This window comes from Leuciscus leuciscus, assembly GCF_965113295.1.
Source record: "Leuciscus leuciscus genome assembly, chromosome: 16".
Lineage (NCBI taxonomy): Eukaryota > Metazoa > Chordata > Actinopteri > Cypriniformes > Leuciscidae > Leuciscus > Leuciscus leuciscus.
Window position 1 is genome coordinate 16577962 of NC_138740.1, and position 25550 is coordinate 16603511.

Genomic DNA, 25550 nt, shown 5'->3' on the forward strand with positions numbered 1-25550 from the left:
TAGCCTGTTGTTTGACTTCAGAAGGCATTGACTCATCCACTGAGGTCGCATGGATTACCTTCACGGTCACTGTGAGTGGTTTTTAGGACTCGCAGAGATGGATTACTTTCCTTACAATCTTAAATCGTGTTTATCTGTAGAAAGAAAGTAAAATGCATCTGGGACAGCATGAGGGTGAGTAAAATAATTGAGAATTTTATTTTTGGGTGAACTATCCCCTTAACATTCATATGCTGTTGGTATGCTAATCCAAGATCAGCATAGACTAATAAGAATAAAGTGCAACCTCTTGTGTACTTGTGAACTGTGTTTGTTTTAATCTAGAGGAAATTAAAATATTTGCTAGTTTATATTCAAATAAAATAAATCAGGTGTCTGAAGATCAAGATCCCAGTCATTCAAAGGTGATGTGTCTGTACAAAGATTATTGTCTGATAGGGACAGTGGATCTCTGGTACTATCACTCCATCCTCTGTGTCAGAATCAGAATTTAGTTTATGGAAAAGTTGCTCCACTCCCTGGAAAGTGAGAGAGGAAATGTATTATAATCTAACAATACAAACTGCTTTGAACTCCCACATACAGTAACAAGTTGCAGACTTAAAATATTTGTTCCAAACAAATTATATAAATGTTTTAAGGAATTTTACAGTACTAAATATTTACCTCGGAGTCATGCAGCATTTATCATCTGTAATACTGTTAAGTAACCAGTAGATGGCTGGATAGCCCATGGCTGTGTATTCCCTAGTTACTGGATGTTTTCAGTCATAATTACTTGCATGTAATAAGTTTTTAATTTGGACATATATTTATTATTAAAGACTATTAAAGATTAAAAAAAATTCTCAGAATTATTATTATTAGTCAAATATGGACACAGAAAAAGCATTGTGTTACTCATACTAGCTACATATAATAGCTTTATCAGTCATCTTTATCACACTAAAGTAATCATAATAAATATTGCAACCAGGGTGATATTGGGCTAACAGTTAAATCAAGACAACACAGCTGTATAATGTTATGGGCTCTCACTGAGCTCTAAAATGCCTCTCCACCTCAAAAAAGCCAGTACTGTATTATAAATAGTATTAAAAAAAATCTGACTTACCACGAGTAGGCTATCCAGTATCCTGATAGCGACGATGACTAATGATAATGATATCATTCGTCTGTACTATTCCTTCTATAAGAAATCATCTCAACAATTTAGTGTAGCAGCAAATAAATACAGATAAAAACGTAATATCACTAAAATGAAATAGAAAGCTGCGCTTACAGATGCTCAAATCCACACATGTAAACACAACACTGACGTCTTCACTTCCAGGTGAAGAAGCTGTCAATCAAAAACTCAGTAGCCAATGAGAACACACTGCAACTAGCCCCGCCCCCACGAGAGAAATGTGTCAGAACGGCGAAACGAAAACTTCAGAAGCGTAAACGAAAACTTCAGAAGCGCAAATGAAAACTCTGGAAGTGCATTTGTAAGTTCAGATCAGCGATTGAAATATGAGAAATAGTTAGCAAAACATGCAGTGTATTAAAAACGAAACTTTTTCAGTTTCAAAGATATTTTATTCAGTTTCAATTTATATTTTCATTAGTTTCTTGAAAATCTACATTCATTATTATTGGCACAAAATTAATTCCATAGTTCTCAACGACGTTAGTGTCACGCGTCTGTGGTACGACGTAGTTCTCAACGACATTAGTGTCACGCGTCTGTGGTACGACGTAGTTCTCAACAACATTAGTGTCACGCGTCTGTGGTACGACATAGTTCTCAACGACGTTAGTGTCACTCGTCTGTGGTACGACGTAGTTCTACCAGAAAGACTCGGGAGAATAAATACTGTGACAATTAGGGCTGTACTCAACCAAAGAAAATCTTGGTCGACTGAAGTCCTGAAATTTTCGACTAAAAATCGACTAAAATCGACTAAAAATGACGGTAAAACCCCCCCCCAAAAAAACGTTTAATTAGATGCGCCCTGTGCGCAGTACTTGGTAGCCTTGTTGTCCGCCTAAATGAATTATAAATAAACATAAAAAACTAGTAGGCTATTTGCAGTATATTAAATCGTTTTTGACCTAATTATTTTGCACTGAAATGAGTCTGACACTCGAGTCTGTCGGCTCTGACAGCGTTGCATCACGTGCACCTGCGCAATATCAGAGCTTATGATTTCCGAAAATAGTACTATGTTGTCAACTAGTGATATCATCACAAGAACTGTTGAGGAATATGTAACATAATTTAGACAATTATTTTTGTCATATATTATAATAATAAGTTATAACTGTCAGACACTATAATTTCACCGTGCATGTCCTCACACCGAGCGAGGCAGAACATGAGCTCAGCTTCGCAGCTGAGACACGAATAGACTATTAACTTAAAGCTTTACTCTTAATAAACACAAAAGGCACGTCCACTTTAATAAAAAAATAATATTTATTAAACAAACCAGATCAAGAGCAGAAACGAAAGTGCATAACTGAAAAATAAAGCATCCTAGGCTCAAAACTAACACAACCAACAGCACAGCGCAATTGCGCATTAGGCTCAAAAAAAAAAAAAAAAAAGTTAGGTTATCACACTAAAACATTGACATATGCAAATTCTGATATGTTCATATAGCCTACTCAAAACAGACAGGGCAAGCTAACGCAGTTTGTCGTCGAGCTGTGGAAAACTGTTGCTTGCAAACTTTGCATTCGACCTTTTTCCTGTTATCAATTTTAACAAAATGCTGCCACACTGTCGATTTCTTTGTTGTTGACATGTTAGAAGAGGACTGACTATTAAACGCTCTCACAATTAAATAAATAATATTCAGCATCAAACCTTCTATAGTTATCGCTCTCTCTTGGGTTGGGCTAATCCAAAAAAGGTGAAAACAAGGGGGGGTTCTGAAGACAGACTGTTACAGTGAAACAAGTGTACTCTGAAAACACCCCCATTAGCAGTTAGTGCTTTCCACCTGATGAAATGAGCGCGCCTCAGCGCGGCAAAACTGATGAAATGAACGCGGCAAAAAATCGACCAATCAGAATTTTGGTCGAACCAGAACGTATCGACCAATCAATCGACTAATCGACTGGGACAGTACAGCCCTAGTGACAATTATCCATTTATTAGCAACCCAGCAAGCAATAAAGTTCTTTGGCGTAGGCCCCGTCCGTAGCTCGCAATCTGAGGGTCCGGACTCTGCATATCCTGCCTGAAGATCAAGGCAGGGGTGCAGCCGACCCCCGTGAGGTATGGAAGGGACCATCCTGGTGGTGGTGGTGAGGAGGATTGAGGGAAGGATTCAATTTGGAGGAGGTGGGGAGGATGGTGGTGAATTGAAGCGTCAGCATCTGCGAACTCAGACATGAGTAAGTACCGAACTTTTATACCACAAGTGTTGGAATGTGATTGGATAGATGAAAAGGTAGAGTGACGTAACAATTAAGTCTTCCTGGCAGAACTTAATGCTAAAGCTTTCATTTCTCAACGACGTTAGTGTCACGCGTCTGTGGTACGACGTAGTTCTCAACGACGTTAGTGTCACGCGTCTGTGGTACGACGTAGTTCTCAACGACGTTAGTGTCACGCGTCTGTGGTGCGACGTAGTTCTCAACAACGTTAGTTTCACACGTCTGTGGTGCGACGTACCCCTTCTCTGACGTAAAAATACACAACTGTCTCCTTCGGTAGGTAATCCAAGGCACTTTACACACGCCATAGACGCCAAGGGGTGCATTTGGCGTATTCGTTGTGACTCGCCACATCCCTGGGTGGGGGCTCTAGAAGTATTACTTATGGTTAAGGAAAGGTTCACAATTAAACTTCAATGGCTTTACTGTAAGTGGAGAGAAAACATCTTGGGGCTATGTGTGCAGAAAGGGAACGGGACGCTGTGTCAGCTGCTGACACTAGGCAGAACCCGGTGTCTGAGGCATGTGTACAAAAACGCCATTCAATGGCTAACGCACCACTGCCATAGTGTGCAAAGCTCCACCAGTCTGACCAGCAGCCGCATACGCTCTGCCCACCAACGTAGATGTTGCCTGACATGGTTTAATGGGAGCCTTCAGCGATGAGGATGGCATCCTCCCACAACCCTGATCACCCAGCCCTTCAACATTCAAATAGCCTGAAGCCAAATGAAGACATGTTCCTAGATCAATTTTATTTTTATTTTATCCTGGAACAACATTTTTTATAATTTACTTAATATAAACAGAGCTAGTCTCCGCCACAACGGTTTATATGCGAGTTAGGTAAATATTAGTATTAGATAAATACAACATTGTTGCTGTTGTTGTGCACCAGCAATATTTGAGATAACAGCTTTTGAACGTTAACAGTGATGCTTTAAATAAACAATAGAGAAATAAATATAAATGTCTTAAAACAGAAATGTCAAACGAGACAATAGATGCAGTGGAACTCTTCACTCATGCTGATGTCTTTTTAAAAACTTAATTTTACAAAGTGTTTACAGATTAATTATTATTTGTTAAGTTTTAAAGGATAAAACTTTAATCCTTGGATTTAATCCTTTAAACGTTTTTACATTTTCAGAGCAGACATATCTCTGTGTTTACTGTCCAGTGAGCACCTTATTTAACACAATCCCTCCAGCTAGGATAAGCAGCATGAAGAAAACCGCTAGTCCTCGACGAACAACCAGCTGTTTGGTGGTCAAAACCACCCCAACTGTGACCTTTTTGCCAGTGTCTGTTATTCCTTTTCCTCCATTACTGAGTCCTTCCAGGTCTGTGCTGACATCTGTCTGGCCTTCTTCAGTGTGCTTGGACTCTGTACAATAATCGGTCAACATAAGCAAAAGTCCATGATGAAAGAAACATGTTTTTTGTTCATCATTAAAGCTACACTGTGTAATTTTTTTTGTTGATTCTTAGCAAAAAACACTTAGTTCTTTCAAAAATATATGTGCTCATTAATGTATATTTACTTCTTTCAAGTAATAAAGTATTCTCGTAAGTTTATAATCTGCCATTGAAAGTACATACGGGTGAGGGGTTCGAATGCCGGTCGCCATGTTGCCCCTCCATCTTGAAACTACATTAGCCAAAGAGGGACATACCTGTAAATTCAAGCTTCGCCTTTCGCACTTTACACTCAGTGACACAGAGACGAATGCGAGGGGGAGATTACTCGCAACTGCCGGCAGATTTGAAAGATTGCTGAAGATGGAGGATCACGCCTATTTCCGAGGACATGTAGCAGAGTCGCCAAGGAAGCGAAAGAGATAATTAAAACGTCAACGCGACAGGCAAATCAGCAAGACCAAAGTCAATATTGGAGTAACTTTTCCCAGATGGAAAGAGCTCGAGGAGCAAAGATTTTAAAACGGACGCCGAAGTTGCCTGCTTTCCTCTCGAGAGGTAATCCAGCCTATTTGTGTAAATTCGAAGTTTTATAGTTGCTTGTCTAACCATAGCATGGTTGTGCATAACGCCAGAACGACCTCTAGTATAACTTGCATTACTTTTCCTCACGTCAATGGTGAAAAACTATTGTTTACCTTGTAACATAAATCTGTGCTGCGACGGATCACAGGTGATAGTTTTAAAGGCGCAATTGGACGAAGTCGAACTGGAAGCCATGTTAATCTTGAAATAATACGGCCACCGTAGGAGTTAAAACGCCCTCGAAATTGAAAGGAACAGAAACTAATATTCACTGGGTAGTCATATACAATTTCACCGCTAGATGGGGGAAAATATCACACAGTGTAGCTTTAAGGTCATCATATACCACAGACAGAAAGTACCTTCTATGCAGCCCTTATTTTCCATAGCGTAAGATTCATCTTTGGTCTCAGGGGCTTGTACACCTGCTCTGATCAAGGCCTAAAAATAAGAAGATAAAGTCAAGAGTCATCTGTTCAATCATCTGTCCAAACAGACTATATGCTTTAAGTATTACAGTGCATCTCATCCTCATGGACTGCAGCAGATTTTCCAGTTCTTGCTGTGAGATGTTACTCCAAAGCATTTGCAAGTTCTCTAACATACAGTATCTGGGGGACATACAGTTACACGTGATTTGGCACTGCAAGGACAATCAGCTGTCCTCCCTGTAGCACTGACTTCTTACATTACAGTTTATTGCTCTGGTCAAGTCTGCAGTCTGCAGCAGGACAACGCATTCTCATCCTAGGGTGTCATATACCGACGCTTTTGACATTTCGTCTACATCGAACGCACATGGCACCCTTTAGCGTCAATATGACACGCACAGAGCTTTGTTCGGTTATGGGTAGGTTTAGGTCTGGGGTAGGTTTAGGGTTAGACCGCTAGGAGGCGCCTTCTGGCCCATTTCTATCTGCGTCTCATATTGACGCTAAAGGGTGCCATGTGCGTTTGATGTAGACGAAATGTCAAAAGCGTCAGTATATGACGCCTTGGGATGAGATCGGGCTGAGAAGGACTAAGGCATGTCCATGCAGGCTATCAGGCTGCTTCTTTTTTTAAGAGTCAGTAGAAAGGACTCTTCAGTGTCCTAAGTTATGGGAACTGTGACCTTAATTGTCTACTGCCTGTAAACTAGTGTCTTAAAGGGATACTTCAGGATTTAGCATTAAGCTTTGTATTAGTAGAAAACCTGTAGTATTTTCGAATTACCGCGCTTTCCACCCTCATACCCCCCTGAGACGAGAGATTTATGTATTTTTTGTCTGGAAAAAATCCTCCGATGACGCGAAATCGTCATTTTGCGTCATCGGAGGATTTTTGGGCCAGAGGCTAAAGACTACAGCCAGTAGTGGGGGCTGTCCCGCATGTTTTCAACCCGCCCATAGAGGGTGGGATCTCACTCACAGAATGTACACAGTATCAGCCGTCTTTCTTTGGAAGCTAAGCTAGCTGGCTCTTGTTCTGTGGAGAAAGCTGAGTAACGTAACGTTAGTAGGAGAAAGCTGAGTAGTAGGAGAAAGCTGAGTAGTAGGGGTTACCATCCTCTTTTTCCCGGACATGTCCGGCCGTCGAGATCGTCCAAAATGTCCGGGATTCGGCTTTTGCTTTCTACAGTCGCCATTCATTGTTTACATGCACACCTTTTGTTTCAATTTAACTGAATTCATTCCGATTGGTGAATCTGAATGTAGTGTTTACATGAACGCTTAACAAGTGATCGGTTGATGTGCGTTTTAACATTGCTAAGAAAATTCCCCCTCCCCCATGAGAGATAGGAGACCGGTGCGTCTCAGTAATCACGCGACCGGCCTCGTGCCGTTCTCCCGCGGCCCTCAGCCTCGTCCTGCTCGCCACAGTAAACATAATGAATGGCGACTGTAGAACGCAAATGCCGAATCCCGGACATTTTGGCCGATCTCGATATCCCGGGCAAACTCGTCATGGAGACTCACAAGTAGCCTTGTTGTTTTCAACTGCGCTCTCTTACCGGGAGGCGTGGCTTGGGAGTGGCCTCGTAGGGCAGCGAAGCAAGTGCATTCTGGGAGTTGTTGTCTTTCATCCACATAAGCCAAAAAAAAAATGTCTGGCTTTTCTCAGTCTAGAAAGCTCCAAATTCAAAAATAATTTCACATTTCTTCTACATAAATGACCTATTTTAAATACACATTCATCTTTCCAGAGGTGAAGTATCCCTTTAAGGACTGTTCCACATGTGCATGTGCAATAATTGTTAATGGTTCAATGAACAAGCATGAAAAACATTGTTCAAACCCTTTCCAATAAAGATCTGTAAAGCTTATTTGTATTTTACAAAATTATCTTTAAAATACAGTATCCTGAAAAAGGGACTTTTTTATGCTGAGTTATACAGTATGTGTGTTTGTGTGTGGATGAAGAAAAATGGCCCACCTCTTGAGTCGCTTTTTTCCAGTCTAGTTTGTAAATGAGGATGCTGAAGAACAATGACTGTAGGAAGACACACCCAAAAAACCCAATCCACAGACCTAACAACAGAGAGAAAAGATGTGAGGAGATTGATGGATGTGTTTAGTGTGGCACTTGAGTTTATTGGCTCAGTTACAGTAAAATAGTGTACAGCATTGAGCAGTTGTGTCATTACAAACAGCATCAGAACATACAGAAATCTGTTGGAAAGAAGCTGCATTCAAATTTAGAAAAAAAAATATATTTTGTGTTCTAAAATTATCAGGGCAGCATTCAGTCTTACAAATCCCAGATTACTATTTTTAATATTTCAAAATTATGAAATAGCTTTAATATAGCCAGCTACTTTCTTACCAATTATGCCCATATTGAAGGCAAACATCAGAGACACTCCAATTGGTAATCCCACAAAATAATGTCCCACAATGTTACAAAGAGCACCAAGCAGCTGCTTTCCTGCACCTCTGACAATGCCACCTGTAATAGCCTACAATCAAAACACATTTGGGTGATTATCAAAAGGAAAATATCAAGATATATACACAAAATGAGTGAAATACAAATAGCAGGCCACTTAAAATTAATAACTAAAAGTGTTACAAAATGAAGCTTTATGTTTCTTTTTTTAATTAATGTATATATAAAGAGGTTTGAAATCAATATACTTACAGAAGTGGCATCAAATAGATAAACAAAGCCATACATTATCATGACCTGTGAAACTCTGAGGAGAATTTCCCTGCAAGATATAGAGAGTTAATGAGACCAGTTATAATGTTATTCTCCATAGTTTGATCCTGATTTGATGAAAAACGCTGACATAAAATACAAAAAACTGTACACAACATAATTCAACATTCACGTGTTAAATGCTGATGTTCTTTAGAATAATAAAAAAACAAAAACATGTGGACTACTATGCAGTGTTCAACAGTAACTTTCTCTGGTAACTTACTCATCTCTGCTAAAGATGTATCCAATAATGTTGTTAGTACCTCCAATTATTGTTGCAATCACACAGGAAACAAGTACTACAGCAGCAAAGAAAAGAAACAGGTATTGATAGAAAATGACTGCAAAACCTAATATGAGTAACAATAATTATAGTGATTATCATTTCATGTTTCATTTAGACAATAATGGATTTAACACCCTGCTATCTTATATCAACAGGTTTCCAAAAAAAATTTGACATGTTAAACAGCATAGACATCAGTTAAAGCTGTTGATATGACAACATACGTCCACAGACTAAAGACACTTTGGCGGACAGCTTTGCTTGTTCCGTGTTTCCAGCTCCAAGAGCATTTCCCACCCTCACACTGGCTGCCACTGCAAATCCCAGTGGAAACTGAATCACAAAGAGAAAACAATGAGTTGTGTTCAAATGCTACCCAATGGATTCCATTAATTAATTGAGCTACTTTTTGACAATTAACTCAATGAAAAAAAAGAATTCTCTAAATGTACCCAGATTAATCCTACACCTCCATTCAAACAGTGGAGAAGTCACTTATGCTCACCAAGACTGCATTTATTTGAAATACAGAAAAATACAATAAATACAATAAAAACAGTAATACTGCACTTTAAAAAATATGAGCAGTAATGGCAACCTTTGTTTTTACATTGCAATTTTTTTTTAATAAGTTGCAAGATTCAACTCAATTTATTTAAGCCAGTTTAATATAATTTAAGTTGAAATGACTTGTAAAATCAAATTGACTTAAAAATGTAAGGCAGCAACTGAACTTAAGTTTATAAGTTGAAATCTGTGGACTTTTTTTTACAGGGTGTGCAATATTATTGCAGTTTGAAAATGACATGTTCCTTTTCAAGGGGACTCAATGCTGTGTCAGAAGGTTGACGCTTTGGAAATGTATGTGTGGAATATCACTCCAATCTCAATGGCCAATCATAGTCTCGAGATAAATGATGGTGCATCCCGGAGGTTATAACTCCAGGACCAAACATTATCAGCTTCTGTGTCTTCTGTAAGTCTTCCTCTTTTACCCCTTTTCCACCAAGGCAGAGCTGGTGCTGGTTCGGAGCCAGAGCCTAGTTTCAAATCGGTTCTTTGTTTTTCCACCGCCAGAGCACCAGCTCCGAACTAGTAAAAGTGGTTCTTAAGTAGCACCAAATCATTGCAGGGTCTAGAACGGAGCCAAGAAAGAACCGCTTGCGTCAGAGGCTGGGGGCGGGGTTACCGTGGCCAACAAGACTGAAGAGAAACTTGTGACCGCCATTTTTAAATAGCAGCTAGTCGAGCTAATAGCAGCTCGATTATAATATCCGTCTATGTAAGTTACGGCGAGCTGCACGAACGCGTTGGATTCGCTGTGTTTGGATGCCGATTTATTTTCGCAAACCCATGAGCATCCATAGTAACGCAACGTCTATTATTGTTGATGCCTTGTTCGAGATGCATCGGAGCAGCGTGGACCAATCAGAGCTGCGGGAGTGTTTGGAGATCATACGACTCCTTGTGCTTTTTGATCGCTTTCGCAGTGCTTTGATTTCATGTGCTGATCGTTCTGCGAGAAGCCGATGCATCTCGAACAAGTCTGGTGTGTTTGTGTTTGGCGCTGCCGCACTAGCGTTGCTGGGCAACATGATACGTATGCAGTGACGTAAGATATAGCTCTGTTGTGGCTCTCTGGCCGGTGGAAACGCAAACCGGTTCTTAGTAAGCTCGTCAGTCGAACCAACTCCGAACTGGCAATAGCTCTAGCTCTGAACCAGCACCCGGTTCTTGTTGGTGGAAAAGGGGTATTTGTAAATTTTGAGTATTATTTGGTGCTGTTTGTCACTATTATTTAATTAACAGCGAATAAGCAGCAGTTTAAGATCTGCTAGTTTCCCTGCCAGTGCTACATTACGGGAGGTGACACACTCTGTGTGTGTTCTGCTTGGGAGCGGAGCATTCACAGTCAGCTCTCGACGGGGCTGATTGTGTTCATTGTGAAAGGCTACCGCTGAGAATGCTCCGCTCCCGTATGGTTCTCGTTGACGAAAGAGGCCAGGCACGTGCCCAAACACGGGTATGGGGCGATGCTTAGGGTTGAAGAGACACTTGCAAGTTATCTCTCCTCTGAGTCGGCATCGTCCTTAAAGCCATATAGAACTACATTGTTTTTGGTGGGTAAAGCCTATGTGGGATCAAGTCAGGCAGGGGCATGTCTGCCCACAATGGCTTTACTGCAGATATGTCAGGCCAACCTGCTTAGGGACTTGGATGAAGGTGAGGGGAGGGGCCCGGATGCTAATAAAAAGCCGGGCATGGCTACATATTTAGCTCTCTGCACCACCAAATAGACAGCCCACTCAATCGGCCATTCTATGGCAGCTATGGTGGCCATGCAGAGGCACTTATGGTTGAACCTCTTTGGAATAAAGGAAAGAGAAAAGTTCTTCCTCTTGGACGCTCCGCTCTCCCGTCCTGGCCTCTGCTGCGACACTGTAAACACTGTTGCGTTCCAAAGGTATATCCCCCACCAAGTCCAGGTACTTGGGGTTGCTCCCAAAGAGCAGCCCCAGCCAAGCACAAGAGGCGAAGTGGCCCACACCAAGTTTAAGTGTGCACACTACTTCTCTGTGTCCTCTGGTGTTTCGGGGAGAAGTTGTTTCCAGCTAGATCATTGCCCAGTCTCTGCCAGCAAACATTGCAGATCTGGGATGTTCACTCCCTCCGAGGAGAAGTATGTTTGGTAGTTCCCTGCCGGCAGGCCGTTTCAGGGCATTGGGCATATTACTCAGCCTTCAATGGAGGTTAACCTTGAGAGACTGAAAACCCTTTCAATTTATCTGGCAGCATGGCAACTTTTGCCAAATGTGTCTCCATGGGTCCTGCAAATTATAGAGAAAGGGTACTGAATTTGGTTTGGTTCTCCTCCACCCTGCTTTAACGAAGGACTTTCCACAGTTCCCAGCTCAGAGCAGGTGTTAGAGCACGAAGGAATGCATCCAACGTGATTACTTTGGGGCTTCTTCACATGAGACCATTGTAGTGATGGCTCAAGACTATGGCATTTTCCCAAGACCAAGGGGTTACATGCAGATGCGTTTGTACTCTAATGATTTGGAAGAAGCCTTGGTTCTTGGTTCAAGGCCCTCTGCCTGGGGCATATCCTGTCATCAGAAAACACTAACGACAGACACTTCCCTCATGGGCTGGAGTGCACATAAATTGCCTGGGATGATGGCTGTCTTTCTAGCACTACGATGCTGGATCCTGGATCTCAGAGGCCACCATGCCCTTGTCCACTCAGACAGCAACTTGATAGTCTCATACATAAATCACCAGGGGGTCCTCTTGGTGCACCAGATCATCCTCTGGATCCAGGGCAAGTTGCTCTCGGTGAGTGCAGTTTATATCCCTGGATACCTAAATTGGGGAGCAGACATCTTGTTGAGGCCGGGGCCCGGGGAATGGAGACTCCACCCAGAAATGGTGTAGTTGATTTTGTGGAGGTTCGGCCAGAAATTAATGTATTTGTTTGCATCAGTAGAAACGATGCATTGTCTTCTCTGGTTCTTCCTTAACGTTACTTTTATCAACACATTTTTTCTTCTTCCGATTTTAGAAGTAGTTTTGGATAAAGATAGGGACAGAGTTTGTTTCCAGGGCAAAAGAGGCTGATTCAGGAACACATGCTACTATGCAGAATCAGGCCAAATCAGACCATGTAAAACTGTTAGTAGCCTACCAAACACATAACGCTGGCCAGTTCATAGACGACAGACTGAGCGCCCAGCTCAACCTCACTGATGAGTCCTGCAATAAAAGTAGGAGACATAACAAATACACCAATATTCATCATATATGTCCAATATTGTTATGACATTAAAAGAAAATCAATTAACTAAATACATTGATAGTTTGCAAACCTGCCAGGAATCCACCAATCTCATATGTCCACCACTCCACACAAAGCATAAGCATGCTGGGAAGAGCCAAGCAAATGAAGGCGCCCCATTCCTGCAGACAGTCACGAGACCAGCCTAATGGTATGTGCGAGGCAGACAAATATCAGCAGGATATATGGGACAAATACAATTTCACAAAAACAAACATTAAAAAGATCATTAAATACTTGAATTTAAGCCAATTTTATTATATTACTTGTGCCGTATAACATGACACCAATTGAATATGAGGAAACTAGTCATGTGGACTGTTCAATAAAACTAGTACATTCAAACAGGTGTGCTGTCAGGCATTTTTAGGATGCAGAACGAGTAAACAGACCTCTGCAGAACTGAACAGCAGAGACTCACCATCCCAGGTGTCTTTATGCAGGCCCATACATCGGATGCACACATAGAGAACCACGGCCAAGGAATACTGGGAAATTGCATTTGCAGCAGCAGATCCTCTGTGAACAAATCAGGATAACACACAAATGTGAGGTGAATGCAGAAAACATGGTCTCTAAATATGATATAAACTGAATCCAGACAGGTTCTTACGCCACACCAAGATCAAGCAGATGAAGGAAGATGTAGTTTATTAAAGCGTTGAGGATGTTCCCTGCTACTCCTGTGATGACCTGAGGCCAAATAATACCCTAAACAAATATACAAACAAAAACAGACCCTCAGCCTCACAGCAATATATACTCAAACAGCAGAGCATGGTGCAAGCAAGGCCATGCGTTTTGATTACAGAGGAAAGCATAAAATCATTAAATGTCCAACTTAGATATGTCGCAAATGCATAAATTTAAGAACTTCAACAAAATGGAGGTAACCTGATTCAGAAGATACAATCCCTGCAGCTGATACATAAATACAGCCTGAAGATAAAATAGGAAATAAGAAAAAGGTTGTTGGAAAATGGCAGGAAAACGTACTCGGTTACTAACGTAACCTCGGTTCTCTCTAGAAGAGGGACCGAGTACTGCGTAAGATATCTTACGCTAGGGGAAAATCCTTTTTCCGCGAGATATTGAAGCCAAAAATTATCCTTAATTTTGTTATAATGCAAAACGCGTTGCAGCAGCAATGCAGACATAGGCGAGACAGCTCGCGCGCCTATTGGCTGCTCTGCGGCAACTGCAGCAGCCTATCGAGCGAGGCCTGGCGTGACGTCAGACCCAATCAGGGCACTTCGCGCCCGCTACGTCACGTCCCGCCGAAATGGGCGTGGTCTAGGCCTATAAATATCGCTCGCAGGCAGCTATTATCTGGTTTTTCATCATCGAAGCAACCAGAGCGTGTGCATGCACGGCAAGATACGCAGTACTCGGTCCCTCTTCTAGAGAGAACCGAGGTTACGTTAGTAACCGAGTACGTTCTCTTACGAGAGGTCTCTCGTACTGCGTAAGATATCTTACGCTAGGGGACCCAGTGTAAAACGCCGTGCGTGCTGAGATCTGACACCAAAGACCCAAGGGCGAAAGCCCGGGGTACATATAGTGCACAATCACTCAGTGAACTCACAGAGAGTCCGGGAGAAGGAGGGGTGCAGCCTCACTTTCCACATAGAGTAGCGTCGAAGGGACGCAAATTTCATCATACAGACAGGGCGGGGTACGGCCTGAACTGATGGAAAAAATGTGGGTCTTACACAGTTTGCCCAGCTTTAAACTGTCGAAAATTGAGCTGTGCTCAGTAAACGCAGCATTCTGAGCTGAACGCATCAGGTCAGATAATACTGGTAGTCTAGACCGACAGCAGCCTGGCCTGCAGGGCGGGAACCTCTAGGTTATAGAACCTTATAAATGTAGACGGGGAGGCCCAGCCTGCCGCCATACAAATATCTTGCAAGGCAATCCCACTCGACCAAGCCCACGAAGAGGCCATGCCTCTTGTGGAATGCGCTCTGACACCCAAAGGGCACTGCATGCCCTTGGAGGCGTATGCCAGCGCTATAGCATCAACTATCCATCTGGATAGGCTCTGTTTCGACGCGGCTAGTCCCTTAGAACGTCCGCTAAACGAAACAAAGAGCTGTTCCGTCTGTCTGAAAACAGACGAGCGAGACACATAAGCTCGTAATGCCCTGACTGGGCAAAGGAGGCTCGCGTCTCTTTCCTCATCAGGGACCGGTAGGGCTGACAGAGAGATAATCTGCGCCCTAAACGGTGTGTTGAGGGATTTTGGAACATAACCGTGCTTAGGTTTGAGTATAACTTTTGAGTCATTGGGCCCAAACTCCATGCACGCCGCGCTCACAGAGAGCGCGTGCAGATCCCCTATGCGCTTCACCGAAGCGAGAGCCAGCAAAAACACCGTTTTGAAAGACAGGTGTTTCAAATCGATTGACTGTAAAGGCTCAAATGGCGCACCTTTCATGGCTTCCAGAACCGTAGAAAGGTCCCATACGGGGACTGAGGGAGGTCTGGGAGGATTCAGTCTCCTAGCTCCTTTAAGGAAGCGGATGACTAAATCGTTCCTTCCTATTGACTGACCAAGCATTGTTTCTGAGAACGCTGCTATAGCCGCCACATAAACTTTGAGCGTGGAGGGGGCCCTGCCCCCATCCAACAGCTCTTGTAGGAAGGAAAGCACCTCCGTCACATCACAATTTGTGGGTGACACACCACGGGCTGTGCACCAGCCCGAAAACACTGACCATTTCGAAGAATAGAGTCGTCTTGTAGACGGAGCTCTAGCCTGCGTGATCGTGTTTAATACTCCTTTAGGGAGTCCAACATGTACCCGTTGATGGCCCAGACATGAAGGGACCATAGATCCGGGTGAGGATGCCAGATCGAGCCGCGGGCCTGTGAGAGGAGATCTCTCCTCACTGGTACTGGCCACGGGGCAGTACTTGCTAACTGCATCACGGCTGGGAACCAAGGTTGGTTTTTCCAGAGCGGTGCTACCAGCAGTACTGAGCATCCTTCTTCCCTGATCCGTTCTATCACCTGAGGCAGGAGAGAGACGGGGGGAAAAGCATAGAGCGGGCGGCGGGGCCACACATGGGCCAGCGCGCTCCTGCTCTTGGAGAAAAATTCTTGACAGTGAGCGTTTTCTTGAGACGCAAACAGGTCCACTTCCGCTCTGCCGAATTTCTTCCACAGCAGTTGGACTGTCTGTGGGTGTAGGGACCATTCGCCTGCCGGAACGTTGTTCCTGGACAGTCTGTCTGGTCCTATATTCATGATCCCTGGCACGTGCGCTGCTCTGAGCGAGCGCAGGTTGCACTGAGCCCATACCAGGAGGCGTTCTGCCAGCCTGTACAGTTTCTCGGATCTGATGCCGCCCTGGCGATTTATGTAGGACACCACAGACATGTTGTCCGAACGGACCAAGACGTGGTGACCTTTTATTTGGGGACAAAAACGCGTCAGTGCGTTGTCTACTGCCAGCATTTCGAGGCAGTTTATGTGCAGGAGCTTCTCCCGTTCTGACCACTGGCCGAAGAACGGTCTGCCCTCGAGCAGCGCTCCCCATCCCGAGGTGGACGCGTCCGTGGACACCACTTTCACCCTCGAGGAAGTCCCCAGGCTTACACCTGATTGGTACCAGTCGTTCGCTTTCCAGGGTTTCAGAGCTGTAACGCATTTCTGATTGACCCTGAGGCGAAGCAAACCGGGTGCCCACGCTTCGCGTGGGACTCGCGCTTTCAGCCAAAACTGCAGCGGGCGCATGCGGAGCAGACCCAGCTGGAGCACTGACGATGCTGAGGCCATGAGACCTAGCATCTTCTGAAAATCTCTTGAGCGGGACAGACGCGCCGCAGCGAAAAGAGTTCGCTGTGCGTCGAATGTCTACCGCGCGCTGTTGTGATAGTCGCGCTATCATGGATAGTGGGTCCAGTTCTGTGCCCAGGAAAGATATTTTCTGACTGGGAGACAGGGAGCTCTTCGCCCAATTGACACTCAGACCCAAATCCTCGAGGTGATCGAGTAAAATGGTCGTGTGTTCTATGAGCACTGCGCGAGATTGCGCTAGAATCAGCCAATCGTCCAAATAGTTCAGCACTCGCATGCCTCTCATTCTGAGGGGTGCGAGCGCCGCATCCATGCACTTCGTAAATGTACGGGGTGCTAGGGACAAACCGAACGGCAGGACTGTGTACTGATATGCCTGGCCCTCGAAGGCGAATCTCAAATATCGCCTGTGACGTGACGCTATCTGTATTTGAAAACACGCGTCTTTCAGATCTATTGACACAAACCAATCTCCTTGGCGAATCTGCACAAGGATTTGCCTGGTCGTGAGCATCCTGAACTGTCGCTTCACAAGCACTTTGTTCAGTTGCCTTAGATCTAGTATGGGTCTGAGACCCCCGTCTTTTTTCGGTACCAGGAAGTATCTGCTGTATAGCCCTCCCTCGCTCTGATCTTGAGAGAGAGGTTCTATGGCCCCTTTGCTCAATAGTTTCGTCACCTCGGCTCGAAGTAGATGTGCTACTTCTGCTTTTACCGTGGTCTCGACGCACGCCACATAGCGGCGAGGGCGTCGGCGAAACTGCAGCGAATAGCCTCTTTCTATAATGTTCAGCACCCACTTCGAAACCCCGGGTAGCTTTGCCCATGCGTCTGCATGGATAGCTAGGGGTCGAATACGAAGCGCGCTCCGCTCGCTCAGCGATGGAGAAGCTTCGGTGTGCTGTAACACAAGCGTGTCGCTCGTGACATTTGAGGCATGGGGCGCGCTGATGACAGCGGGCAGATTGCCCGCGCTCGACTCCTCTGCGGTGGTTAACCGCGAGGGGGAGGGCTGGGCGGTTCCCGTGGGAACTGTCATGTCTATGTGTGGATGTGGGCGCGGGACAGCGGGCACATTTATCACACCGAAAGCATCGTTCGCTTGCGTGAAGCGAGTGCACGTTGGTTTCGTTTTTACAGAAACCGTGAGACATGCATAACGTGGTGTTAGTGGGCACATTCACCATGTTTGAAGCGCAATCGGTCTGAGCCGATTCATGTGCGCGAGCCCTGTGTGACGGGCTGTGCTTGTGTGTAGAGATGGGCACTGGGCAGTGGGCATTCTTCTTACACATAAAGCACCATCGGCCGTGGCCGGGACACCAGAAAAAATTCACACTTATGGGATTTATCTGGGTAGCCGTAAAAACGGCGTTTGTGTGCAGGCAAGCGGGTGACAGAACCGACTTGTTTACTGCAGGATACACTGGAACAGTCACATTTACTGGAACTGAACGAGCGAGAAGTTGCCATAGAAACAGAGAGCGTCAACATGCTGGCGTTTATTGCAGGCCTGCGTGCATTACAACAGGCTTGTTCACTGCAATATTGACATTTCCAGTCGCCTGAATTCCAGAGGGGAATGGGAAATGTATAGGAAAAAGGAGGTTGGTCCGTCCGCAGCGGGACCAGAAAAACTCCCTTTTTTCCTTACGCCAGTGACGCACGGAACACCATAGAAACGGTGTTTGGGTGCAGGCGAGCGGGTTGTACAACGCGCTCGTTGGCTGCAAAATACACATCTGCAGTCGCCTTTTCAGGGAACTGACAGAGCGAGCATTGACGGCATAATTTTATCTGCCGGTAGACCCGGGGATCGAACGCGGGTCTCTCGCGTGCAAAAACCTGAGAGTCTGCCACTGGGCCACAGGGGGAGACACATTGTAACTCAGTTAGCGCGAGTATTATAAGAGACCGTCAACGTGCTGGCGTTTGTTTGCAGGCATGCGTGTATTACAACAGGCTTGCTCACTGCAATACAGACATTTCCAGTCGCCCGAACTTCAGAGGGGAATGAGAAATGTACGAGAAAGACGAGGTCGGTCCATCCGCGGGGGGACCAGAAAACGCTCTTTTCTCCTTTCGCCAGTGACGCACGGAAACCATAGAAACGGTGTTTGGGTGCAGGCGAGCGGGTTGTGCAACGCGCTCGTTGGCTGCAAAATGCACGTCTGCAGTCGCTTTTCAGGGAACTGACAGAGCGAAGCATTGGCGGCATAATTTTAACTGCCGCTAGACCGGGATTCGAACTCCGGTCTCTCGTGGGAAAAACCAATGATTCCGCCACTGAGCCACAGGGGGGGAACGCATAGGTTTTTGGATGCACGAGCATATAAGAGCGTCACATGCTTTCTTCGGCGTATGCTTGCAGGCGCGCTTGTATTAAAACAGGCTCGCCTGCTGCAATATTGATATTTCCAGTCGCATGATCAGGGAACTGGGAATATGTATGAGAAATTGAAGGTTAGTCCATCCTCGGAGGGACTAAAAAACACATCTTTCTCCTTTCGCCGGTGAGTGACGCATGAATGGGGCGCAGAAGGCAGGGTAGCTTTCTTATAACGTAAAGAAAAACTAACCCCGACCGTCCGCTTCCAGCCTCCCTTGTGAGCGGCGCAGTTTGCGCGGCTTGAACAGAGGGAGAGAGAAAGCTAGCCCCGTGACCGCCCGCTCCTGACATCCTCTGTGAGCGGCGCGGTGTGCGCGGCTCGAACAGAGGGAGAACAGGTATCGTCCCCCAAGCAGGCAAGGCAAGCGGGCGAACCGGCAAGCTTTGCGGGTTGGGGGGGGGGCGGAGGAGCAGTCTCGGAGAAGGATGCCAGGTGAGTCCTCAGAGTCACCATAGGCAGTACCTAACTCGCAGTGAGGGCAGTCGCCGTCAGCGAGTGCGAGAGCTGCGTGATCAGGAAAAGGGGCGTCTTGAAAAAGACGCCCAGCTCTTTTAGTGCAATGGGAGTGTGTGTCGCGGCGGCGAGCACACACACATACATAAACACAGTAGCAGAGAAAGGATATAATGCCGGAAAGCGCAGCAGGAAGGCAAGGAAGGCGGCGCGGCCAGCGACTTCAGTGACTCGTCCCGCTGAAGGTGCTCTCTCTCGACGGCGCGGCTTCTAATCCAGCTCCAGCGATGCGTGTGCTTCGCTTGAAGGATGAAAAATCAGATAATAGCTGCCTGCGAGCGATATTTATAGGCCTAGACCACGCCCATTTCGGCGGGACGTGACGTAGCGGGCGCGAAGTGCCCTGATTGGGTCTGACGTCACGCCAGGCCTCGCTCGATAGGCTGCTGCAGTTGCCGCAGAGCAGCCAATAGGCGCGCGAGCTGTCTCGCCTATGTCTGCATTCCTGCTGCAACGCGTTTTGCATTATAACAAAATTAAGGATAATTTTTGGCTTCAATATCTCGCGGAAAAAGGATTTTCCCCTAGCGTAAGATATCTTACGCAGTACGAGAGACCTCTCGTAAGAGAACTGAAATAATAATAGTAATAATAAAAATAAAAGACTGTCATTATTTACTCACTCTCATGTCATTCCGAACCTGATTTTTTTTTTCATGCATTTCTTTTTCTTTTTTGTGGAATTTAAGTTATTCGCTGAAAAGCATTGTGTTTAATGTAGTATTAGCTTTGAATAGATGATGATAGAATTTTCTTCTTCTTCTTTATTGGTGAACTTTAAATGTCCCTTTAAATACATTTTAAATGTTTTTAAAGATGTTTCTTATGCTCACCAAGGCTGCATATTGTGAAATATTATTACTATTTAAAACAACTGTTTTCTATGGTGATATATTTTAAAATTTAGTTTATTCCTGTGATGCAGAGCTGAAATTTCTGCATCATTACTCCAGTCTTTAGAGTCACATGATCCTTCAGAAATCATTCAAATACTGATTTGGTGCTCAAGAAACATTTCTTGTAATTATCAATGTTGAAAATGGTTGTGCTGCTTAATATTTTTGTGGAAACCATTATGTATTTTGAAAGAACTCTTTGATGAATAGAAATTTCAAAAGAGCAACATTTATTTGAAATAGAAATCGTTTGTAACATTTTAAATGTCTTTACTGTCATTGTAACCAATTTAATGTGTTCTCCTTGGTGAATAAAAGTGTTAATTTATTTCCACACAAAAAAACAACAACAACCTTACTGACCCCCAACTTTTAAAGGGTAGTCTACAAGATAGTTTAATACTAGTGTTAGATAAACTACAAGCAAGCTTTTTTTTTTTTTTATTTTTTTATAAAGTTACAGTATTTGCAGTAAGATCCTTTTTGGTGTGCAAAAAGGTGTTACTCACAGGCAAAGCAGGCATGAATATTTTTACATAGAGTTGTGACAGACTGTTGAGAGGGAGAGAGAGAGAGAGAGAAACAATCACACACAGTTAAAGGAACTCCACAGACACTGGCTTTAGGTCCATGTGACTGCCACATGTCCAAATTATATGGCATCAAGTTATTACACAATACTATAATTTCCTTCTATCACAAAATGTTGACAACAGACTTTATCAGCACAGCAGACTCAGGTAAGTTTTGCTAAACAGAACCATAACTTAATGTGTGTTGAATGCGTCAGACCTGGCCACACTGGGACTCTGCCGGACAGCCAGCAGGATCGGCTCTGTGTTGATGAGAAGCGCCCAGCAGGGGAAACAGGCCAATAGGAGGATGAGAATCCCTCTCTGCAGTATCACACCCACCCGCTTCAGATTATTACCCCCAAACGTCTGCAGGACACAATTCACATCCAATGACACCTGAGCACAAATGACACTCACATTACTGAACATTGACTATCATACCTGAGAGATGAGTGTATCGCATGCAGACGCCAATCCAGATCCGATGGAGATGCCGGACACATTAATAACCTGTGAGCAAAAAGGATGTATTTATAAAGGCGATGGGTGTTTTAATGAATGCCGCTATAATGAAGTTATTTTATGAACTCACAGCAATAGCCAGAGCCACACCGGCCAGTTCAGTTTTCCCCAAGTGTCCACAGAACACAGTGCTGATGAAGCTGATCAGAAAGATCATCAGCTGAGATATAAACTGTATTAAGAGAGGAAACATTCAACAGTATATAATAACCGCTAAAGTTTAGCCAAATATCAGTTAAAATTCATTACATAGACTTAAATTGACTCTACACAGCATCTTAAGGGATAGTTCACTAAAATTTTAAATTCTGTCATAAGTACTCACTCTCATCTCGTTCCAAACCCGTAAGACTTTCGTTCATCTTCAGAACACAAATTAAGATCTTTTAAAATAAATCTTAGAGCTTTCTATCCCTCCATTGACAGCTACACAACTACCACTTTGATGCCTCAAAAAGTTCACAAAGAGCTCATAAAACTAATCCATATGAATTGAGTGGTTTAGTCCAAATTTTCTGAAGAGACTCGATCGCTTGATATAATGAACAGATTTAATTTAGGCTTTTATTCACATTTAAACATTGATCAGAAAACATAAACAGAAGTTCAATCTTGCTTGATGCAGGTTCGAACCTCTAGCAGAAGCTCAAACATGCTGCGTAACACATGAGAATGAACCTCATTGGTTCTTTAAGAGACTTGTTATATTTAAAAAAATAATGTATATACTGTATGTATATTGTATATGTGTGTGTGTGTGTGTGTGTGTGTGTGTGTGTGTGTGTGTGTGTGTGTGTGTGTGTGTGTGTGTGTGTGTGTGTGTGTGTGTGTGTGTGTGTATGTGCTATTTGTTTGGCTCAACAAAGTTCTTATAAGGTGCAGTTTAAATAAAATACAGAATAATTCATCCAATTGATTTAGATCACACTGAGTAACACTTAAACTTTTGACAAAGTCAATTTAATAAACTCACCACTGGTCCAGACAGTTTTAGCAGCTCTATAATTTCTTCTTTATAATTTACTGGCAAAAAACTTCGGAGTTTTCTTTGAAATTCAGTAACAATCCGTGAACTAGAAGTCAACTGAGCATCATTGCTTCTCTCATGTTTTGAGTATTCATTTATCTGAGTTTCTGTGTAAATACTGTCCGTTTCCATTACTGAAGCAAGTCCCCTGTAATCACAAAGCATTAACTTTTACTTAGTTAACCATAAACCTAATACATCTGGATACAAAAACATTACATTAAATAAAAAATAATAATATATATACCTTAAAGGACTACTACAGGCAGACCTTTCAAGAAAAAACTGTCAGACATTAGCTTCTTCCTGTTGTACAATAGGTTATAACAGCAGTCACTGAATGTGCAGGTCAGGTTTCATTAGAGGGACACCAGAATCCCGACGAAGAACCCCAAAATAACATCCACTAAACACTAAAAGCTCCCTCTGCACTCGTAGCAGGCAATGCTGATAGTCGTGTGAGCTGGTAGTTATATTTGCATTATGAAAACCTTGCAGTGCAGATAACATAAATTTTACTATAGGACTTTTATATAGGACGCTTTTGTTTCTAGAGATCAAGCACTCATTTATTCACTGGAAAAATGGTAACATCTAAATTAACTGGTCTTATTCAAGTTATATTATTATTTAACATCACTGAACCAACATATTCATTTATACCAACAAAAATGTTTATATTATGTTAAATCAGATAGAAATAGTTTTTTAAGGTAACCGTTTCAGGTTATCTCTTTTTACAGTGTAAGACACAAAAGGAATGTACATTGAGGCACTTTTTTAGTAGTTTAATCATATGCTGCTGTGTATATTTAGTTTTATAAATGTAAAGGAAAAAGTGAACAACATATATACACTGTAAAAAATTTAACGTAAAATCAACAGTAACTTACTGGCAACAAATATCCAGCAAGCTTCAGTATTTTATTCCACGGTAAAATTACTGTAAATCTGACAACAGTACTTCACAGCATACCGTATAATAACTTACAGCATTTTTATACTGTAAAATTAATTACAGTGCTTGTTTTTGCACTGTATTTTAAAATACTGTAAAGTTACTATGCAGTATAATTGATTATGGTATTTTTATATACACAACATATAACCAACTACAATCTGTTACACACTTAAAAAAAGAATGAAAGCTAAAGTTGTGTTTGCAAAAAATATTTCACACAGTTACATTACTGATTTTTAGATGTTACGTCAATTATGACAACACACAGAAGTCAGTTTAAAATTCTTTATTAAAATTTAATTCATTAAACTAGAAACACTCCAGACTTGGCAGGGCCAAGCAAAGAGCAAAACTCATCCTCAGCACACTGCAATCTCGAACAACTGTACACGCTGAAAGAAATGAAAAACATATTCAACACTGCATAGACATAAACAGAGAGATTACTTTTATGAATTTTAGTGCATTATTCAATAACTGAAAATGACTTACCTCTGTTTTTAATGAAGGAGCAAAACTCATCCTCAGCACGCTGCAATCTCAAACAACTGTACACGCTGAAAGAAATGAAAAACATATTCAACACTGCATAGACATACACAGAGAGATTACTTTACGCTTCAACACTGCATAGACATACACAGAGAGATTACTTTTATGAATTTTAGTGCATTATTCAATAACTGAAAATGATACCTCTGTTTTTAATGAAGGAGCAAAACTCATCCTCAGCACACTGCAATCTCGAACAACTGTACACGCTGAAAGAAATGAAAAACATATTCAACACTGCATAGACGTACACAGAGAGATTACTTTTATGAATTTTAGTGCATTATTCAATAACTGAAAATGATACCTCTGTTTTTAATGAAGGAGCAAAACTCATCCTCAGCACACTGCAATCTCGAACAACTGTACACGCTGAAAGAAATGAAAAACATATTCAACACTGCATAGACGTACACAGAGAGATTACTTTTATGAATTTTAGTGCCTTATTCAATAACTGAAAGGCCGAGACGCGAGAATTCATTCGGCGGGACTTTCACTGCCTGTGTATTCACTTTAAGTGTGCATCGTACTGATGTTATAAAATGTATAATATGACTAATAACACAGTGGTTGTCCATTCAATTCGTGTAGAACATAACTTACCGGTAGGGTTGTGTTATAAGTTATAACGTTATGTGTTAACATATTGTTGTATGAGGCCTCGATCGCGACAGGCAACACACACACGGTGTAACGTTAACGTTAAGTTACACACAAGTGTTCAGAAACAAGAACATTTCGATTACTTTGTTCTAAACTTGAAAATAATAACTGACATTAACATCAAACCTTGTGATAACTACTTAGAATGTTCGCGTTAAAAAGCTAACGTTACCTTAACTTTACCTTTCAAACTCACCACGATTAGGATACTTAACAGTTAATGGTAAAACGAATATCTTCACATTTGTAGTGGTGGAACATTTAGAAATACACATTTTTAAGATTTTGAATACAATTTTACATCTTACCTGGCTAGTTCTTGCTGGTTCTGCGTGCTCCGTCCTCGAAATCAGTCAGGATGAAATAGAAAATTCGAGTGTGACGGCTGACGGACGGTTAAGTTAGATGATTGGTTGCCAGGTGTAAATCCCATGCGATTCGCTCTTTATGTAATTAAGTGTGTGAATCTAAAGCAAAATAACAATAATAATAATAAATCTTGGAAATAGATTTTTATCTATTTTATATTGCCTATATTATTGATCATTGGATGGGACTACATCTCCCATTCAAACATTTTAGGCTATATTAACCTTTGAGATTAGTTGGGTTTGTGACCAAATCTGGCAACCATAAAGAAAAAAGAAAAGAAGAAAAAACACTCAAGCAAATTTAAACTTTTTTTAACTATATTCTAAATGCCTTAATATATGGGTTACCTTATGAAACGATGTATTATAAAATTCCTAAGCTGAAATAACCTCAATAAACCAAAAAATGTCCTCTGTCGGGCTTGTCTGTTGGAATATACTGTCATCAATTTAACAGGAGTATAAGAATTACTGTAATTATTTGTTTCCCCCACCAAAGAAAAGCATAAATTGACAGCAACTTTCCTGTAAAT

The 25550-nt window shown here is 42.7% G+C and overlaps 2 protein-coding genes across 2 annotated transcripts in view; one reads left to right on the forward strand and one right to left on the reverse strand.

The window, feature by feature from the left end:
- The window catches only part of LOC309477421 (multidrug and toxin extrusion protein 1-like), a 244440-nt gene that overhangs the window by 216782 nt on the left and 2108 nt on the right, over positions 1 to 25550 (forward strand). The gene's annotated exons all lie outside the window — the stretch shown is intronic.
- Positions 3394 to 22614, reverse strand: LOC309477422 (multidrug and toxin extrusion protein 1-like). Its single transcript, XM_082140684.1, has 17 exons — positions 22414 to 22614; positions 21511 to 21612; positions 21360 to 21428; positions 21136 to 21284; positions 20853 to 20895; positions 13635 to 13679; positions 13354 to 13451; positions 13162 to 13259; positions 12772 to 12885; positions 12591 to 12658; positions 9127 to 9235; positions 8840 to 8915; positions 8554 to 8623; positions 8239 to 8371; positions 7849 to 7943; positions 5796 to 5874; positions 3394 to 4816 (listed from the first exon to the last, which is right to left on the reverse strand). Exons 1-17 carry the CDS (start codon positions 22597 to 22599, stop codon positions 4599 to 4601), a joined length of 1752 nt encoding a protein of 583 aa, XP_081996810.1. The 5' UTR covers positions 22600 to 22614; the 3' UTR covers positions 3394 to 4598.

Coding starts and splice junctions, on each gene's coding strand:
- LOC309477422 (XM_082140684.1), bottom strand. CDS start 22,599: ATGGAAACGGACAGTATTTACACAGAAACTCAGATAAATGAATACTCA. Junction 21,613..22,413: donor TAAAACTGTCTGGACCAGTG/GTGAGTTTATTA, acceptor CTCTTAATACAG/TTTATATCTCAGCTGATGAT. Junction 12,659..12,771: donor GATTGGTGGATTCCTGGCAG/GTTTGCAAACTA, acceptor CTTTTATTGCAG/GACTCATCAGTGAGGTTGAG.